General features: G+C 44.9%; 1 protein-coding gene across 14 annotated transcripts in view; it reads right to left on the reverse strand.

Annotated features, from left to right (window-relative positions):
- Positions 1-16,909: 16,909 nt before the first annotated feature.
- Positions 16,910-20,656, reverse strand: part of MAGI2 (membrane associated guanylate kinase, WW and PDZ domain containing 2) — a 1,443,575-nt gene continuing 1,439,828 nt past the window's right edge. For 10 of the 14 annotated variants that reach the window (XM_063605943.1, XM_063605940.1, XM_063605945.1 and 7 more), the window contains one exon: positions 16,910-19,830. In XM_063605943.1, the coding sequence (XP_063462013.1) occupies positions 19,169-19,830 (662 nt within the window). In that variant the 3' untranslated portion in view covers positions 16,910-19,168. The remainder of the gene's footprint in view (positions 19,831-20,656) is intronic. The other 4 variants (XM_034964329.3, XM_034964328.3, XM_034964327.3 and 1 more) reach the window with 3 other exon arrangements.

Below are 20,656 nucleotides of genomic sequence, written 5' to 3' on the forward strand. Positions count from 1 at the left end.
CAGTTTTTAAATTTTAGCCATTCTAGTAGGTGTGTAATTGATATCACCTGGTGGTCTTAATTTGCATTTCCCTAATGACAAATAATGTTGAGCATGTTATTATGCAGTTGTCTTCTGTATATTTTCTTTGTTGAAGTGCCTTTTTACAACTTTCTTTTTTTTTTTAATTTTTCATCAATTGGTTGATTTTTTTGAGATGGTCTTGCTCTGTTGTCAAGGCTGGAGTGCAGTGGCATGATACATCTGACTGTAAACTTGAACTCCTGGGCTCAAGTGATCCTCCTGCCTTGGCCTCCCAGGTAGCTGGGACAACAGGCATGTGCCAGCATGCCTGACTTTTTTTTTTTTTTTTTTTTTGTAGAGATGGAGGTCTTGTTCTGTTGCCCAGGCTGGTCTTGAGCTCCTGGCCTCAAGTGATCCCCCTGCCTCAGCCTCCCAAAGTGTTGGGATTGAAGGCATGAGCCACTGTGCCTGGCCCACTCTTAAAGAATTGAGTTGTTTTGTTTTATTATTGAATTTTGAGATTTAAAAAGAAATATTGGGGATACAACTCCTTTGTCAGATTTTTGTTTTGCAAATATTTTCTACCAATCTGTGACTTTTTTTTTTCATTTTCTTAACTATCTTTTGAAGATTAGAAGTTTTAAATTTGTATTTAAGTCAAATTGATCACATATTCAGATTTTCATATTTAGGCCTCTGATCCATTTTAAGTTTAATTTTGTATATAGTATGACATATGCATCATGGCACATCTTTCTTATATATATGGATATTCAGTTGTTGAGACTATTCGCTCTCCGTTGCATTGCCATTATACCTTTGTTGAAATTTAATTGACGGTGTATGTATGGGTCTGTTTCTGGACTCTCTGTTCTGTTCCATTGACGTATGTGCCTATCATTTGCCAATGCCTCACTGTCTGGATTCCTGTAGCTCAGTGGCCCTCAAATCTCCTCTACCTCTGAGGATATTAGGCAATGTCTGGAGATATTTTTGGTCATTATAATTGATGGATAGAGGTCAGGGCTGTAAATAAATATCCTGCAATGCACAGGACAGCCTCCCACAACAAAGAATTATCTGGCCTAAAGCTAAGGCTGAGAAACTCTATGTGGCTTTACAGAAGAGTCCTGGAATGAAGTCATGTGACCTAACAAAAGCAGTTTTGGAGGTGCAAGGAGAATATTATGAACATGCAAGACTGCTGTGAGGATAACACTGGATGCCATATGTAAATGTCAGGGCACATGGCTCATGATGATTTAATGCTATTTCCTCATTATTTGTGACTGCTCCTGACCTTGACCAAGTTTTCTCTTAGCAATCCCTTCAGTATGGCCTCTGTACTTGTCTAGGGCCTCCATATTAGGTTTTGAGTCCCACTCTGACGAGTCCTCTATTAATAGGTCCCTGCTTGTCTCTCTTCTGCATGTACAAGCATTGCTTGTCCTGCTATTGGGCCTTTGCTTTCAAGATGGTGGCCACCTGCTCACTGAAGAGAATGGGTCATCAGGCCTTGCTGTTCTGTAAGGGCCCTTCCTGGGCCAAGTTACCAAAGGTTATGACCTGGTGGATGACTTACTTTTCTCTTATTCTGATCGTAGGCTTCCTGGCCACCTTGACTATGTGGATCTCTTGGCCAGGATGGACCTCAAATAGCTTGCTGTAGTTCTTCCAATCTGTAAGTTTTCCCTTGCTTGATGTTCATTTGACCATTCATTCTTTCATTCTATAAATGTGCCAGTCACAGTGCTATGTTCAAGGACTAGAGTAAGGAACAAGATAGATATAATACTTGCCTTCATGGAGTTTACATTTTGACTGGGTTCAGAGACATTACATTGCTTAATAAGTGCTCAAGAAAGATTTGCAAAATGAATGATGGTCAGTTCTCCTATGCTCTGTTTATATAATGTGAATTCATTTATATTTTATCTATGGTGGCTTTCATGCTTCAGAGGCAGAGCTGAGTGATTGTAACAGACACAACATGGCCTGCAAAGCCTAACATATTTATTATCCAACACTTTACAAAAATGTTTGCTGTTCTGTGGTCAGATGCCTCAGATGTGTTCGGAGGAGAAGGTCATCTGGGGATACCCTCTGTGTTAGGGGTGAGGGGAAGCAGGCACTGCTGGGAACCACATGGGATCACAGACTCTTATGAACATGATGGCTTGTGGTGAAGAAGATGTTTTATCTTCTTGTCTGAAATATTAGTCCAGTTGGCACCACCTTCACACAGAAACCTGGAAAAATTCCCATGATGCCATCCCCCAAGGCAGTTTCTAGAGGAGAGGAGGAAATATTCTTTCTTCTAATGAAAAAATGAAGGCTGAGTGTGGTAGCTCATACCTGTAATCTCAGCATTTTGGGAGGCCGAAGCAGGCGGATCATCTGAGGTCAGGAGTTCAAGACCAGCCTGGCCAACATGGCAAAACCCCATATCTACTAAAAATAAAAAAAGTAGCCGGGTGTGGTAGTGGGTGCCTCAATCCCAGCTATTCGGGAGGCTGAGGCAGGAGAATCACTTGAAACTGGGAGGCGGAGGCTTCAGTGAACCCTGATTGCACCACTGCACTCCAGCCTGGGCGACAGAGCAAGTCAAAAAAAACAAAAAGGAAAAAGAAAACATACACAAAGTACTGTGTGTGTGTGAATGAGAAATGTCTGTCTACCAAAATCTGTCCTCCCAATTCCATAGTGTGGAGTGGTGTCTGCCAGACAGCTGCCCAGTCAGGGACTACATTTCCCAGCTCCCTTGTGTCCAGTTGTGGCCACGTGACTAGTTCTCATTAAGGGAATATGAATGAGTGTGACCGGTCGCTTGAGGAAGCAAAGAAGGGGCTGTAATTGCTCCAGACCTTCTTTCCCCTTCTGCTATCTGGTTCCAGAGGACTCTGGGGCGCTAGGGCAGGGCTTCTCAAACTTCTATGTATAGGTGGTCCCTAACTTAATGATGGTTAGACTTACAATTTTTTGATGTTATGATGGTGTGAAAGTGATACAGTAGAAACCATCCTTCAAGTACCTATAGAGCCATTCTGTTTTTTACTTTTAGTACAGTATTCAATAAATTACATGAGGTATTCAACACTTTATTATTTATTTATTTTGAGACAGGATCTCACTATGTTGCCCAGGCTGGTGTGCAGTGGTGCAATCACAGCTCACTGCCACTTTGACCTCCCTGGTCTCAGATGATCCTCCTACCTCAACCTCCCGAGTAGCTAGGACTACAGGCTTGTGCCACCGCACCTAGCTAATTTTTGTATTTTTCTTTTTTTTGGTAGAGATTGGGTTTCATCATGTTGCCCAGGCTGGTCTCGAACTCCTGGACTCAAGGATCCATATGCCTCCCAAAGTTTTGGGATTAGAGGCATGAGCCACCGCACACGGCCCTCAACACTTTATTCCACAGTAGGCTTTGTGTTAGATGATTTTGCCCAACTATAGACTAATATAAGTGTTCTGAGCATTTTAAGGTAAGCGAGGCTAAGCTATGATGTTTGGTAGGTTAGGTATAGTAAATGCATTTTCTACTTATGATATTTTTCAACTTACAATGGGTTTAGTGGGATGTAACCCCATCACAAGTAGAGGAGCATCTGTATATGAGTCACCTGGCCATGGGCATCTTCTTAAAATACGGCTCTGAAACTGTAGGTCTAGGGTGGGGCCTGAGATCCCGCATTTCTAACAAGCTTTCAGGGATGTCCGAGCTGCTGGCACACAGGCCAGTCTTTTAGAAGCGAGTCTCCTAGGGGACAGTGGAGCTGGAGAATGAAAGGAACACAGGGCTCTGAATCACTGCACAAGAAAAGCCACCTCTTCAACCAGCAACTTCTGACCTGTCACCTGAGTGAGGAATAAGCTTTTTGGGGGCGTTGAAGGGTGAGGGTTATTTGTCACAGCAGCTAGTCTTCTAGAAGTAGTTCAAATGATTCACTGCTGCTCTTTTCAATATCTTGGCAGGGTAATTCAGGACAAAATCATCCCCGCTGCCCCTTCCCTTTAGCGAGGCTGTGTGTTCCAGATGACTGCTTTATGTTTTAAGGTATTTATACCTAACTGTGCATTTAAACCTTACAAAGCTCTCACCCTGTACCATTAGGTCCTTGATGATGGTGGTGGTTAGAAAAAAAAAAACCTTGGTTTTATCTTTGTTGACTCAGATTAAAAACGGAGTGAAAATGTGTTTTGGGGTTGGGTTGTGAGGAAATGGCCTCTTCTGGTGGGAAGGTCAGTGGAGAACAGGCCATGAGGGACTTTGGTCTGGAGAGGCCAATGCAGGGAGTTCAGCTGGGAGTCTCTTATCCAAGAGGCTGGCTGGTGAGTGGCAGGACCCCATTGCAGGCTGCATGGCTGAGGTTGGCTGAAACAGCCCAAATGTGCTGCTTGACATGAGTAGCAGGAGCCTGGGCAGGGAGTCAAATGGGATACGTGGGCTCTGTGTGTGTGTGTGTGTGTGTGTGTGTGTGTGTGTGTGTGTGTGTGTGTGTGTGTGTGTGTTTTATTTAGAGGAGCTGCAATTGGAGCAGAGAGGCAGAGGGAGTCTGGAACAGTCCTGGCCCAGACTGGCGGAGGCCTTTTACATGCTTCCAGCAAACATTCATGGTGTGGAGGCCGAGCCCATCTAAGGAATCCTGACCAGCTGGACACCATGTACCTGAATTCAGCCAAGGATATTAGTGGAAAGTTTTTCCCTTCGTTTGTGCAAGGAAAGCTAGAACAAGAAGGCCTGCCCTGTCATTGTAGCTCTGCTCCTGCCCTTGCCTTCCCAAAATAAGAGCCAGGGCCAGGCCTCCTCAAGCCCTGCTGGCTTCAGAGGCTGGGCCTGAGCATGAGGAGGAGAAAGTCCAGGGGAAAGAGTTATTGGACTTATTTTGGATAAAGCACCTGAAGGAGTCCCAGAAGCTTAGCTTTAATCCCAAGGGATGCTCAAATAACAATATCAGGCTCCTGTGTCAGAACTTTGTGGACACAGGTGCAAGCAAACCTGAGGAAAATCACAAATTGCCCACTCTGACTCATCAGAGCTGCTTGCCAGGCTGAAAGCCATTCCTACTCAGTGATATGGTTTGGTTGTGTCCCTACCCAAATCTCACCTTGAATTATAACTCCCACAATTCCCACATGTCATGGGAGGAACCCTGTGGGAGGTGATTGAATCATGGGATCGGGTCTTTCCTTTGCTGTTCTTGTGATAGTGAATAAGTCTCATGAGATCTGATGGTTTTAAAAATGGGAGTTGCCCTGTACAAGCTCTTTTTGCTTGCTGCCATCCATGTAAGACATGACTTGTTCCTCCTTGCCTTCCACCATGATTGTGAGGCCTCCACAGCCACGTGGAACTTTAAGTCCATTAAACCCTTTTTCCTGTATAAATTACCCAGTCTCAGGTATGTCTTTATCAGCAGTGTGAAAACGGACTAATACACTCAGGGAAATGATGTTGGATTTAGAGAAGAGACCAGTTCTAAAAAAATTATTCAACCTTCAGCAAGCATTCACTGAGAACCTATTCTATGCTAGGCATAGCAAATATTAATTCCACAGACATAAAATCAACTTTCAATCCACACCTTGGTGTTGGAGAAAACGTCTGAGAACTTGGAAAGTGAGGGTTGTGAGTTGGTGTACTGATGACACCTGTCCAGGAAGGTTCGTCACAGAATTGTAGATGTACCAGTGAGGCCTCCTGAGCCCTCCCAGAAAGGCTCATGCCTGCCCCAAGACAGAAGTTCAGGAAGGCTGAGCTTGGTGTCTCCAGCCTCCAGGGCTCGGGAGCCTACAGCACAGGACACAGAGGATGGAGAGTAAGGAGAGGAGGAACTGAGGCCAGGGGAGAAAAGTGGGGTAGGGAGCACAATGGTGGTCTCCACAAGGCCCGTCCCCTCTGAAGTCTCTACTCCATTGCCAGAGTGTTATTTACAAGAAACCCACATCACATCAGGTTGTTCTGCCCAATTAGAACCCATCAGCAGTCTCCTGCTGCCTTTTGAATGGAGGCCCACATACTGGCCAAGGCCGATTAGGCCCTGTGTGATCTGGACTCTGCGGCTCCCAGCCTCCTGCTGGTGACTTCTTTCTCATCCTCTGTGCCTGAGGCAACTGGCTTCTGTCGGGGCCTCAGATTTGCTAGCCTGATCACTACACCATTCCTTCTTGGGTAATCAAGCCCTGTGGTTGGCCCGCGCCTGGGAGGTTTGCTGGAATGTGGATTTTTAGTTTGAAAATCAGGACGGTCACTGGCTAATGGGTGAGTTGATCATCCTGGTTCCCTCAGGCCCTGACTCTCCCCCAGACGCTTCTGTCCCACAGAGCATTTTCCTGTCTGAGTCCTGGGCACCTTCAGCCTTCAGCAGAGCAGTCACTTCCTCAGGAGAAGCTGGGCCCACCTGCCCCCTCAGCCAGCAAGCCCCCTGCTATGGTGTCCTTGACTTCTCCCTGGGGGCACCCACCACCCTGCAATTGTGTCATTGGTTGTGGCATTACTTACCTGATGATGAAAAGAGGTGGGGAACACTGTCAAAGGTGCGGCCCTTGCACAGCACCTGGCACACAGCTGACTGCTCAAACATACTTGCTGAATGGCAGTCCCAGAGCACCACTGCAAATGGTATATGTCTTTTAATTAATGATAACAGTACTAATAAAAGTATGTGTCAAGTATTTACTCTGTATTAGTCTCAAGTAATTTTTTTTTTTTTTGAGACAGAGTCTCACTCTGTTGCCCAGGCTGGAGTGTAATGGCATGATCTTGGCTCACTGCAACCTCTTCCCCACCAGGGGTTCAAGTGATTCTCTTGCCTCAGCCTCCCAAGTAGCTGGGATTATAGGCGTGCTCCACCATGACCAGCTAATTTTTGTATTTTTAGTAGAGATGGGGTTTTGCCATGTTGGCCAGGCTGGCCTCGAACTCCTGACCTCAGGTGATCTTTCTGCCTCGGCCTCCCAAAGTGCTGGGATTATAGGTATGAGCCACCGCGCCTGGCCCAGTCTCAAGTAATTGATCCCAGGCTGTTTCTCAGCATGGATGATGGTTCTACATGTACCTATTTTAAAACTGAGTAAACCATCCAAATGTTTTTGTGTACTTTTTGGCATAGATGTTATTTTGTCACAATGAAAGTATTAAAATTGGAGTCCCTGGATAGATGTGTGTGAATCTGGGTATCTGTGTGCTCGTGAGTCTCTGTGTGTTCACGTGTGAGTATATATACATATATTCTCAGCCTTTGTCTTGTAGTGCCGCATTCGCTCACTTTGGCTTGCTTTGGGTCATGCCTAGGGCCATCTCAGAGTTGGAAATCCAGATCAAGAAGCAAGAATCCAGGCATGCCTGCAGAACACAGAGATAGTTGAAGGTATGTCCCTGAATCTTATGACCCCTGCTAATTTTTAACATTTGAAAAGGGTAGTGTACATGGGTCTCTGTTCTGAAGCATTCTTTCTATGAATTTCTCTTTTTATTCCATGTCCATTATGGTTGAAGCAGTTGCAGCTCATTTGTATTATCTTGTTAAGCACTGGAAAAATAAATTGGCTCATGTCTTTCCTGGTACCTGGATTTCAAGAAGTCAAATCTTTTCTGTCTTTGCTTCCAGTAGCAAGGCACTCTTTGCATCCTAACACTTTTGTGAATGCATTTATGATGCATAGGACAGTTCCTTTGCCTAATGGTTCAGCAGTCTCCCTTTGCTGTGGCTTTTGCCTTAAGGCAAGCATTTAAAGATATTAAGAGAGCGTTCTGCTTTCATTAGCATGTTTTATTCTTTATTCCTAAGAGTCGTTTTAATCATATTAATTTGGAAGGACCCACCTGAAATTGCACAACCTCTTGTCTCCCTCTCTCTGAGGTCCCCTCCAGCTACATGGTCTAGGAGTCCCTACCATCTTACCCACTTCTGATGTTCTTCCCTTGTCTTGACCACTGTCCCACCCCTTTGCCCAAGCCATGGGCTCCTCCCACTTGGTGGCCTTGTCCTTGTACTCCCTCTGTACCCTTCCTCTCGCTGTGCGCTGGAAAGGGTCTAAGATTGGGATTTAGAAGCTGAGTGCTATGCTTCTTAGTAGCTGTGTGACTTTGGGCAAATAATCTTAAAGACCACAACTTCTTCGTCTCTGCAAAGATATAGTTCCCATTCCCATTTTATATAGTGTGAGAATCAAATGGAAATATGCATAATATCACTGTGAAAACAATCATTATATATATCCAGAGTAATAATCCTGCCATTCTAATGCTAGGTTAACTCTACTGTTCATGTCCTTGGCTCCTGGCCCTGGAACGAGGCTAGATGTCTTACTGTTAGGGAACAAATCCTGTATACATATGGGCTGTGTCAGGTGAAGAGATGACCCAGGAAGTCCTAGGCAGGGCATGCTCTGTTTCAGAAATGCCTGCAGAGAAACAGGGAGGCTTGAATCACTCCTGCTCTCAGAAGTGTTTTGGAAGGAGTATTCTTTTATTTAACAACTCCTTGTTGAGCACTTACTCCATACCAGACTTTGTATTAAGACGGACCTGGGTTAGAATTCTAGATCTGCCCAAGGGTACACAGTAAGACTGGTTAAGCCTGGAACCAAGAACCAAGGGTATACAGTAAGACTGATTAAGCCTGGAACCCAGGACGATGGGGGATGCCCCATCCAGAATAATAGGAAGAAAGGGGGGATGCCTTCTTTTTTCTTTTTTTTCCCGTCCTTTGTTTTCTTCATGAGTGGCAGATGGGTAATCACATCTCCATACCACAGGACATGCCCCTTGGATGCATTCTCCAAAACTGGGAAAAGTTTAATTTCCTCAAATCTTAAACTTCTTGGCTTAAAAATAAACTGGAAAGAAATTACAAGACTCAGCTTCGAAACCCAGTACCCCATGCAGGAAGTCCTCAGATTAGCCTCTTAAGTCTTTTATAATGGAGAGTAGAAAAAGGATGACAGGGCTAAGCCTGTTGGGTGGGGCAAATGGCATCCCCTCCCTCCAAAAGAAAATATTAAACTTCTTACCAGTCAGACTTCTGGCTTCTCTCTCTGTGCAAGCTGGTTGTAGAAATGGTAAAAATCACTGTATTCCCTGCCCCTCCATGCACAACTTCTGATTTCTCTCTTTTTTTTTTTTTTGTGACGGAGTCTTGCTCTGTTGCCCAGGCTGGAGTGCAGTGGCGCGATCTCGGCTCACTGCAAGCTCTGCCTCCCTGGTTCATGCCATTCTCCTGCCTCAGCCTCCTGAGTAGCTGGGACTACAGGAGCCCGCCACCCCACCTGGCTAATTTTTTTGTATTTTTTAATAGATATGGGGTTTCACCATGTTAGCCAGAATGGTCTTGATCTCCTGACCTCGTGATCTGCCCGCCTTGGCCTCTCAAAGTGCTGGGATTACAAGCATGAGCCACCGCGCCCAGCCTGATTTCTCTTCTTGAATTTTCCTTTCTCAGAGCTACTTTTGTGGACTCTAAATTTTGTAAAAATTGCTTATCACTTTTCTAAAAATACCTTGTACACTCATGGTTAAGTCATAACTTTAGTTAAAACTTATTGACTTCACCTGTGAGGTTGCCTTTGGCAAAGCTCAAAAGACACAAGTATTTGCCATTTGGCCAGGCTAAAGTCAGGTATAAGAGATTAAAAGAATTTTGGCCGGGCACGGTGGCTCATGCCTGTAATCCCAGCACTTTGGGAGGCCGAGACGGGCGGATCACGAGGTCAGGAGATCGAGACCATCCTGGCTAACACAGTGAAACCCCGTCTCTACTAAAAATACAAAAAAATTAGCTGGGCATGGTGGCGGGTGCCTGTAGTCCCAGCTACTCAGGAGGCTGAGGCAGGAGAAGGGTGTGAACCCAGGAGGCGCAGCTTGCAGTGAGCCGAGATAGCACCACTGCACTCCAGCCTGGGTGACAGAGCGAGACTGGCTCCAAAAAAAAAAAAAGAGATTAAAAGGATTTTAAGAGCATTATGATCAAAAGTCAACTTAATTAAAAGCAGATATCCAAGCTATACCTATATAGAGCTGAAATGTTCATGAATATCAAGCAGAACAGAGCTTAACTGAATGGATTGAACTAATAGGAGAGTGAGGTAATCTTTTTTTTGACTTTTTGCTCATCTTTATTTTATTTTTCAGAGTCAAGGAAACTTTTTAGCTATTTACAGCTTTTAACAATTGAGTATAGTATACACCCGTGAACAAAATTTGGAGCATATTTCTCTCTACCTGATTTCTCGAGAATTTGGAAAATTTGTGAGTATTCTTATGGCAATATAGTTATTTGCATAAGTGGAATAAGAATGTTTTCTTTTGCAATAGAATGCAATTGGAGAAATTTGTTGTTTTACCAAGGCTTTGACTGAAATGGTATGCTTTAAGAAATCAAGCTTGACTTATAGAGCCAATAAAAGCCCCTTGGGAAAATTGGCCTCATTCCTTGTCTGCACAGTCCCTGTACAGGGTTCTTAACCTGTGGTGAGTAAAGACTGTCACTTTCTAACAGGCCCAAGAGCCCCAAGTTACCGTGGTACCTTAAGAGAAGAGGAATTTACCCAATTCATAGGTATTTGAGGGTACAAACCCATGGCTGGTACATGTCTTTAAAAAGTATTATCTAAGAGTCCTTGTGGAACACAGTTCCATCAAAGCCAATTTTAAAAGCCTATGTGAAAAATAATTATTCTTGCTGCACTTTATGCAAATAATCAGGCCAAGTGTAATAAGACTAAAGTTGTGCAAAAAAAATCAGTCCTATCATGATTTGTTAACAAAAATAAGGACTGGAGAAATTATGTTTCAAAAGTTATGGCACACCTGTCATTAAATTCAAGTCTCATAAGTTGTTTTTAAGTTTTTGTCTGGATTTTAGATCAACCCTGCTTATTCCTGTAAACCAACCAGTGATCTCTGGCTGCAGCTCAGAAGAAACAAAAGGATGGGTAATGTAAAAATCTGGATCAATGTTCTAATTCTGGGCAATTATCCTCCAAATCCTGTCAGGTGATGGGGGTAATCCTGGAGGTTTCTTTTTTGGGAAAATAAGACCAAGGGAGCTAACCAAAGCCAAACCCCATGCACCCAAGTCTTAGCAGGCATAACTATAGCCACCAGCTACCTGGATGTGTCAGCAGCCTCACAAGTTTTGGAGCTGTCCTCACCCCCTTGTTTTGCTTTGGTCCATGTCTTCTAATCTAATAACCCGATTTGTCTCCACTTGCCTTCAGGCCATTAAGTTCCAGATGATCCTCAGTGAGGGATACCGTCCTTTCAATATTTAATAATCTCACCCTTCTACACAGACCCTCTAGACTGCCAGTCAGTGGGACACGACAGAGGCAAAATGCTGTCCCTGTCACCCTTGACCTGGCTGGATACTGCTTTCACCAACTCATGGAGCCAACCCAGCCCTGCAGGCAAGAAACCAAGACCCACAGAACCACCACTGCCCCTCTGTTAGCAGGAAGCAGTTGCAGAAGGCAGACCTTTGTCCATTTTACCCCAAAGATTTGGGGTCGTGGACTCTTGAGGCGGAAAATGTTATAGTCAGCAGCTAGTTAGGTAGGCAGGGCAGGAAAGGGCTCTTCCCTCACCACACACACACCAGGAGTGTTGGGAGACCCTCAGGGCATGGTCAGGTGGTTGTTAACTATTTCTCTAAAGTAATAATTGGTCACAGCCGGTGCCAGGGAAAGAGAGGCTCCTAATAGAAAACACCTGAAACTAATCAGCAGCTTCCCAATAAGATCTCAGGAGTGGGGAGAAATGCAAGATCCCAGAAGTAGGCCAACGGATAAAACTCCCAGTCAAGAGGTAAGCTGCGCCCTTGGCTTCTCAGGTCACCTGCTTGGCCCTCTTCCAAGTTGTATTATCCTTCTTTTCTTTCCTTACTCTTCTAAAGCTTTTTAGTAAACTTTCACTCCTGCTCTGAAAAGGAAAAATTCTAGATCTGCCACTTAGCTTCAGAAAGGCCCTGTCTTTCTTTTCTTGTTCTCTTGTTCGTGTTTTTCTCGTTCAAGATTTCCAGGAAAATGTTTTAATTCTTTTCAAATCTTCAGTGTCACCTCTACATTTTACAGATTTGAGCAGACTTCCAGTAGCTGAAAACACAGAAGGCATAGGATATGGACTCCCTTAATTTGACTCTTTAGTGTTTTTCCAAATCTCTGAAAGACACACAGGCTTCTCGAAGTGGATGAGTGTTCTTCTGCCAAGTCTCATCTCCACGCGCCCTCTGCCCCGCCCCAGGGTACTTCTTATTCCTTCCCAACCTCCATTTCCTCCAGGCCTTCTGACCACCTCCCTCCCTGCCTGCTGCCCACAGTCACTTTCCCTCCTTTCCCCCAGCTCCCTCCCCTTGGGCTGAAAGCAGGCAAGTCACCTCCAGACTAAGAAACAACCAGCCAACCATGAGCAGCAATTTTCCTGTTTCTCCTTTGAATCGACAACATTTCTGTCAACAAGACCTCTGCCTGCTCACTCCTCATTCACTCGGTGACCTAAATGTACTATTCTACTAAAAGGTCTCTTGAACCTCCAAAAATAAAAATAAGTGATTCAGTCGTACCCCTGCTTCTGAGTGACATCATTGCACATGTGGTCACTGATGTCACTCCTTGTTTGTTGAAATCCTCTCTTCCCTAGGGGTTCATGGCCCTGCACTGTCCAGTCTCTCCACTCCTTCCAACCACTCCTTCCCTGACCCATCTCCCCAGTGTGGCTCCTGTCCCTTTTCCTTTTGCCAATTCTTTACCTTGAAGATCATAATCAACTTTTACTCCTAGGGTAGTGGTTCTCATCCTTGGCTGCCCAACCTTTGTCTCCTGGAGGAGCTTTAAAAAAAATCCTGATGTCCAGGTCCCATCCCAACCAATTACATCAGAATGTCTAGGAATGGGTCCTGGTGGGGTCTGGGGAGTTCACTCTTAAATCTTTAGACTTAGTTTCTCACTGAACCTAATTTTCTGAAACACCTTCATTTTTAGTCTGTGATTATTGGCTGGATGAATATTTCCATCTGGGCAATCTAAGAGCCCCGTGATGTCCCTTGTAGATCTGATCCTCTTCCTATTTTCTCCTTTCACTCAGGCTGGAAGGCTGTGATTGTCCTTAACTCTCGGCATCCAGTAAGTCTGAGGTCTGCTTGTTTCCCCTCCTTGAAAGCCCTCAAAACTCTCCCCTCCATTCCAGGTGGGCAGGTCTTCTTATCTCTCACCTGGACTGATATGAAGCACCTGCCAGAGTTTCTCCACTTGCTCTTCCTCCTAGACAAGGCTGCCAGGACTAACTTCAGAGCCAAGGGCTGATTTTGTCTTTTCTCTGCTCCGAAATCTTTCCTGACTCTCCACTGTTCACTAATGGCTTTGTGGCCTGCTTTCATCCCCACCCTCCACCCACTCTCTCTTGTATACTCTCAGCCAAAAACCAATAACTTCCCATTCCCCTGATATTCCTCCAACATTTCTCTTAACTTTGCTCAAGCTGTTCTCTCCCTTATACTCGCTCTGCCTCTTGAAATCCTTCCCATCCTTCAAAATCCAAGTAAAATGCCCCTTATCCAGAACAACTTTTAGCATTTCTGCATCCTACAAAATCCTGCATTCCTGCTGTCACACAGACCACATTCTGTCCTGGGTTAATTGTCATGGTCTTTTAACTAGATTATAGGCAACTTGAGATTAGGACCTGTGCTCTGTTCACCATTAATGCTTTTATATAGCAGCTATTTGAAAATTTTTACTATACTAAATTAAGGAGGTTTGCCTATGTGAGTGCTCTTTTTAGCTCACATAGTCCCTAAAATAACTTTCTAAACCATTAGATCCAATTTTTTAAATTGACATCTGCATTTTTTAAATCATAAATTTAAATATTACAAAGAATGTATTTCCTCTTGTATGCATGCATGCCTTAAATATATTTTCATTTAAACCTGAAATCAAGTAATTATAGATTTGATGCCTTTAATCTCAAACTCCTGCACTCAAACGATCCTCCTGCCTCTGCCTCCCAAAGTGCTGGGATTTCAGCTGTGAGCCACCATGCCCGGCCATGATGCCTTTAATCTATGGAAAATATGTGCTATATAATCTCATTGGCAGAGCTAGTCTAAGTGGTCAAGGCAGACAAATAGCCAGTCACACGTTCAATCAGAAATCTGACTTTATTTGAAAACTCATATACATGTAGGTGCCAATTCTGAGATCACCAGGAACTCTGCCTGGGCTCCTCCATCAAAGAAGGTGTTGCCCACTTAACTATTTCTTACTGCTGAGGGCTGCATTCACCAATTGTCTCTTTAATTCCCTAGAAGTTTTTACACCATAATGCACCAGTGTCAAATGCAGGACAGGTGATAGATGGAGCTTTTCCTTGCCATGTAAAGGGCCCTTGTATAGAGCAGGTGGACATGCACACAGCCTGCTAGGGTTTTAGAAAATGTACCTCCCACTTAGGAGGTCAAAGGTCGCTTTATTGTTTCACAGAATACCAGGTTCTTCCAGGTGAGATCACTCTCCAAGAGGCAGTTTCATCAGGAGAAAAGATTCGTCAAACTCCTAGACCTCTTAAGATAAGGCTCTCATTTGTGGTGGCCGGTTACCCTCCCCAGGGGTGGTGGGACAGACTTAAGCTTTTTTTTTTTTTTTGGAGGCAGAGTCTTGCTCTGTCACCCAGGCTGGAGTGCAGTGGCGCGATCTCAGCTCACTGCAAGCTCTGCCTCCCGGGTTTATGCCATTCTCCTGCCTCAGCCTCCCCAGTAGCTGGGACTACAGGCACCTGCCACCACACCCGGCTAATTTTTTTGTATTTTTAGTAAAGATGGCGTTTCACCATGGTCTCGATCTCCTGACCTCCTGATCCGCCCGCCTCGGCCTCCCAAAGTGCTGGGATTACAGGTGTGAGCCACTGTGCCCGGCCCAAATTTAAGCTTTTATGAAGTCCCTGATCATTGAGTTGCCTGGGTGATCTGCTACCAAATGCCCAGGAAGGGTTTGGTTTAATTCTAGGGTGTTGCTCCATTGTTTATACCCAAATGTTTACAATCACAGCTGTTATTACCACCAATAATCATAATCTCTACACATATAACTGGGGCCCTGTATACACTAGACATGATGCAGAACTTACTAAACACAGGACTCTTAACTATGTTAAGACTTGGAGACTATATTCTTGTGATTTTACAGGCATCCTGTCTGGCACTATGGTTGTCTGAAACAGAAATGTCTGTTAAATCCAAATTCTTTCAGCAAAGAGGTCATTTGATTTTGCCATGACTTTGGCCTGAAATACAGCAGTATCAGGGGAGCAGGGGCAGGTTACTTAGGGGAGCCCCAAGTTTACATAATTTTGGGGGAAACATTAAAAAGAGAATATAAACTTTCAAGTAAGATTCAGGGCCCATGCAAGCGTCAGTTTCTATAGCTTTACAGCAGATCCACTTCTACTGCAGAAATACAATCAGGTTTCTGGTGGCGTGTCTCATGCTTGGAATACACATTTGAGGCGATTCCTGGCATGTGTGTACCCCAGTAGCCACAGGGTTTACCACCTCTGGGGGCTGTGCCTCCACTGCTTGGAAGGTGACCCAGGCCCTGATGAAAACAATGGGTTCTCCTGCCAAATGCCTGGCTGTAGTTCCAAACTGATGGGCTGTGGGCCAGATGTGGCTGCATCTGGTTTGTTGTGGTACTGCTTTTTTTTTTTTTCTTGTGTAGCCTTTCTTATAAATGTGAATGAAACTTGTCAAACTTTAAAAACCAAAAAATTTCAAATAAAGACCTGATTTTTTTTTCTTCCTTCTCTTGAGAAGGTGGAATACTGTTCCGTACTGGACTTGACAAACAAGTAGCTTTAGAGGAAGGCACACTCGCCCTCTGGCCAGTCCCCATCTGAGTCCCTCCTCTGTTCAGAGTTTCCTGCCTATACCTTGGAGACATGAATTCATGATAAGGCCCTGTTCAAGCCAGCAGGGGCCTTGCTGGCTTCCCCCTAGTTCCTGCCTTATCCCTATCCTAGTCCTTTGATCTCTGGCTTCCTATCTTTTGGTGTCTTAGTAATTTGTATTTCTTATTTTAAAATAAGTAGTGCAGGATGAATATTTATATTCCATTTAAACAACATTTTTGTATAGGTCTTTTTCAGCTTGCACTGGCCCATTCTCAGATTACTTCATAAAGAACTACACGTGTTACAAATTTCATAATTTTTGTGTTCCATTTTATACATCACCTCTTTCCTTTTATAAAAATGATGCACGATATTAAAAATTTTGTATTGGAATGAAAGATGGACAGTTTGGGAACTTTAGGCCTCCTACTGACAGGTGGAGAGGAGGATCTTGATTAGTGTTGAACTGTTCCTTCCGATCGTCAACTCCTCGATGGCAGGGTTGTAATCACCCAAGGGCCAAGCAGAACTCTCCCTTCCTACCACAGGCATCGCAATACATGACAAAAGCTATATTCAACCATTCACTTTGGACCAGTTCACTGCTGCTTGCTATGTTGGCTTCTGCATGAACTCCTTGGGATTTTGCATGAGAAAATTTCAGAATTAAAAGGAAAAAATGTGATGGAATTTATTACAGATGGATACTTTAAATCCTTTTTGAAAAAAGGTAACGTATTGATCAATGTAGCAAGCAACAGAAATATACAGCCAATTCATAAATGATGTAGTAACCTGACAAGCAAATATCAACAAGACTGAGAAAACTGTTTACTTAGGCCAAAAAAGCCAATGATCTTTCCCATGTAATGCCACTGCTTTTAGATTCAAGTTTCAAAAAAGTCCTATTTGGGGCATTAAAACTTATACTTCCAAAAATAAAAAAAAATCGATGAAAACTGCAGTTTTGAAAAACTAAGTTAACCCCCAGTAATAATCTATTTCAAATTAACACACAGCCTATATAGTTGGAAAAAGAAAAGATTTTTGGATATATATTTTATTTGACAGTGTTTTAGAATATCATACAGTAAACAAGATTTCTGTAAAAGTTAATTTATCCATAGTGGTGCGTTTCATAAAAATAGTTGCTCACTTACAGTCTTTCTGTGACTATTAATACATGGAATTATATTTATAGAGATACAGCTGTACAGGGTAAATTCACAGCTAACACTACACAAATATTATTTGGAATGGGATTTAGATGATGTGCTGTCTTCACAGGTTATGGATTACAGCCGCATAAAGCAATTACTGCACAAGTAGTAGCTGTGAACTGTGCAAACTAGAGTTTATGCCAGTGTAATCTCAATTTTTTTTTCCTTTTGTAATACATGGAAAATAAAGTCAGAGGATACAGTACCAGGACGTGCAGCTACACTACAGAAGCATTGTCCAAAACCAGATTCAATAAATTAATGGCAAACTATACTGGATTTCTAGTCCAGGGGAGAAAGACTAATTGAGATTAAACCAAAAGCATTATAAACTGCTACATGTGTTTGTGCTTTTGTTTACGATGAATGGGTTTCATTTTTGGAAATTGCTTTTACAAGCTGCAAGATCCTTCACTTGAGGCTTTCAACCTTATTCTTCTCCTGTCAAACAACTAAACGACTCCGATGTTTGATGAAAATTAAACTGCTACTCAGGATACTGCAATTACAAGGAGAGGGAATGATCAGCCCAGGGAGGCTATTACGTGTGACCTTTGAGATGGACCTGATCGCCCCTTTTACTTTTTAGACTACAAGTGCAGGGAGGTGAAGCTTATTTGCATTTGAACTCCTGTAAAGAGTAAGAATATGTAAAGGATGAAGCCTCATTCATTCGGGCATATTAAAAAGAAATTGCCTTCAGAAACACTTTGCCTTTTAATATGTGTAGCTACAGTAAGTACCAATGGCTAATTAATTGAAGCTAACATTTTACAAAGAAATGCTAAAACAGCAGGGAAGAAAGGCAAGACTTAGAATTTTACTTGGAGGTCAATCATAGATCCATGAAGATAAACATCTAGAAGTTGCTAACAAAATAAAGTGGCAAGGAATACAAGACGAAAGAAAACTAATGGAAACAAAAGGACAAAGGGTAAGGAAAGAAGGATAAGCAGAAAGGAATGCTAAAAAGTCTCACGTTCTTTAATGAAAATAAATTGGTTGTAATTTTTTAATATTATAATCTGAGAAATATAAGACAAATACTCTGCCTCTGCTCTGTCAAAGTGCAAATGAAGTCATGGAGACAGGGTTTAAAATAAGACAATAAAATAAGTGAAATCACATTGCTGACAAAGAAGCTATCCATCTCTGCTAGCCTGGGACGACAGAAAAGCCTCTTCATAAAGGAACTGCGGCGTTGCCTATCTTGATTAAACAAATTGTGGTCCTTCAATTATAAAATTCATATTTTAGAGAAAAACCAATTAAGATCTATGAGCTAAACTGCAAAATTCTGACTTATGGCAAACTGTTCCCTAGGATACAATTTTTAAAACCTTTTTTTCTACCACTGAAAATGTACAGAAATATGATTTGATCACAGAAAGGGCAATAAAAATGGCATCACACCAAGAAACTCACTAGATTTCTAAGTCATCCTGCAGGAGGCAGGGAACGCTGCTGCTAACACCGAGGATGGATGCCAAGGGTGAGCCATGGAAACATGTCATGGGTGAACGGTTCCGAATGTGTCAAAGAAACCCTTTAGCCCCTGTCTAGATATGTCGAGAACAATTTATTTACAACGCTTTAGATCAATTAAAAGATATAATCTTGTCTCAGTTTCAACTTGCTCCGTGCAGTTTGATTTTTTAAGGCGATATTCCAGTTTGTGATTGCTCTTAACTTTGTCCTGTTTCTTGATATAAAGTTTGGATGACATCCAAGTCCTTCATGCAGTGGGGAGGAATATTTTTTTTTCTTAAACTAAAGCTACACTGCACTGTCTCTCTGTGATGTTCTTCACGTTATTTTGGTTCTTCCATAGCTGCCAAAGCCCCCACAAGGGAACCGGGGGCTTTAGGATCAGTTTAGGTCCGCGCGTTGATGCGATGCCGCCCAAGCACACCGGACACGTGGGACTTCACGTCGATGCTCCCAGGCCTTGGTGCCTCGTGGATCTATGCGTGTGACAGTGAAAATAAATTAAAACGCCGTGAGACGGAACCTAAGAAGAACTGCCTGCGCCGGGCGGGCGGGTTGGCCGTGGCCGCGCGGCTCATCTGCTGGCGGCCGAGGCGCCGGGTTTGAGGACGCCCGGCAGCTTGTCAGAGCCCGGCACCTTCCAGGGCCCCGGCGCGACGGCGGCCTTGCGCGCGGGGGCGCCCCCCGGGGGTCGCGGGCCCGGCCGGGGACCCGCGCGCGCACCCGCCCTGCCCTCGGCCTCCAGCGCGCCGCTGCCGCCGCCGCCCGGGCCGGCAAACGCCGGCGCAGCCCCCGGGCCTTCGCGCCGGCAGAGCTCGGAGCCCGCCGCCGCACGGGGCGCCTCCTTCCCGCCCGCCCGCGCCGCGTCCGCCGCGTCTGCCGCCGCGAGCCCGGGCGCCCTGGCCTCCGAGGCAGGCCTGCCGGCCTCGGGCCGCCCCTGGCCGCCGGGCGCCTCCTCGAGCCTCGGCCGCGCGGCCCTCTGCGGACTCGCCGAGCGCTCCCTCTGCTCCCCGAGGCGCTGCTTCTTCTGGCCGCAGGCTGAAAGCTCCTTTGGTTTCCTAACGTCGTGTTCCCGTTTGATATCCCAAGTTGGGCCTGGGCTTATCTGGTGGGAAGGGTCGGAGGGTGGGGCTGGATGTGATGGAGAGAATGGAGCGAGGCCGTCGTCCAGGGAGACGCCTACTTCCGGCAGACCTGGGGCGGCGGCAGCGGGAGAACTCCAGGGGGCGGGTTCGTCTGTGGACGGGAAGCACAGGCGTTAGCAGTGGCGCACGCAGGACGTCCCCGTGCCCTCTCTACGCCGGGGACAGGGGCAGGCAGCTGGGGCGATTGCTCTCAGGGGCCGGAGCCACCGCCGCCCCCACCCCCACCCTCACTGCCGAGAGGGCAGCGGCCGCGCCCCCGGGGATTTGGGGGTTCCCTCCGCCCCGCTTAGCCCCCACGCCCCGAACCTCGTCCGTGGACCGGGGAGGCCAACGCGAAGCCCAGGCCTAATCCCTTCGCCTTGGCCCTGCTAACTTCCGGGGGTGTTCTCGGGTCTGATAGTCCTGTATAGACAGCTCACTTGACAGCCCTTGAATAAATGGGTCTCCAACTCGAGTAGACCTTGGAATCACCAGGGTGGTGGTGAAAAATACAGATTCCCCGGGAGGAGCAGGCCCGGAGGTTTCAGCAGCACGGGGCCCAGGAAGTCCTCTGTATTTTTATCAGGCACCCATTCTGAAAAAGGTGGCCTAGCAGGGGTGTCCAATCTTTTGGCTTCTTTGGGCTACATTAGAATTGTCTTGGGCTACACATAAAATACACTAACGATAGCTGATGGGCCCCCCCCCAAAAAAAAGGTCCATGCATAAATCTCATAATCTTTTAAGAAAGTTTACAAATTTGTGTTGGGTCACATTCAAAGCTGGCGGTGGGTTGGACAATCTTGGTTTAGAGCCAAGCTTTGAGAAACACTGGTCTGGGTTCTCTGGAAGTTGGGAAGTGACGTTCTCAACCAGTAGGTGTCACTCAAAGCATATTCCTAGCTGCTGTCAGTTTCAGAATTTGGATAAATACATTT

This window comes from Pan paniscus, chromosome 6, assembly GCF_029289425.2.
Source record: "Pan paniscus chromosome 6, NHGRI_mPanPan1-v2.0_pri, whole genome shotgun sequence".
Lineage (NCBI taxonomy): Eukaryota > Metazoa > Chordata > Mammalia > Primates > Hominidae > Pan > Pan paniscus.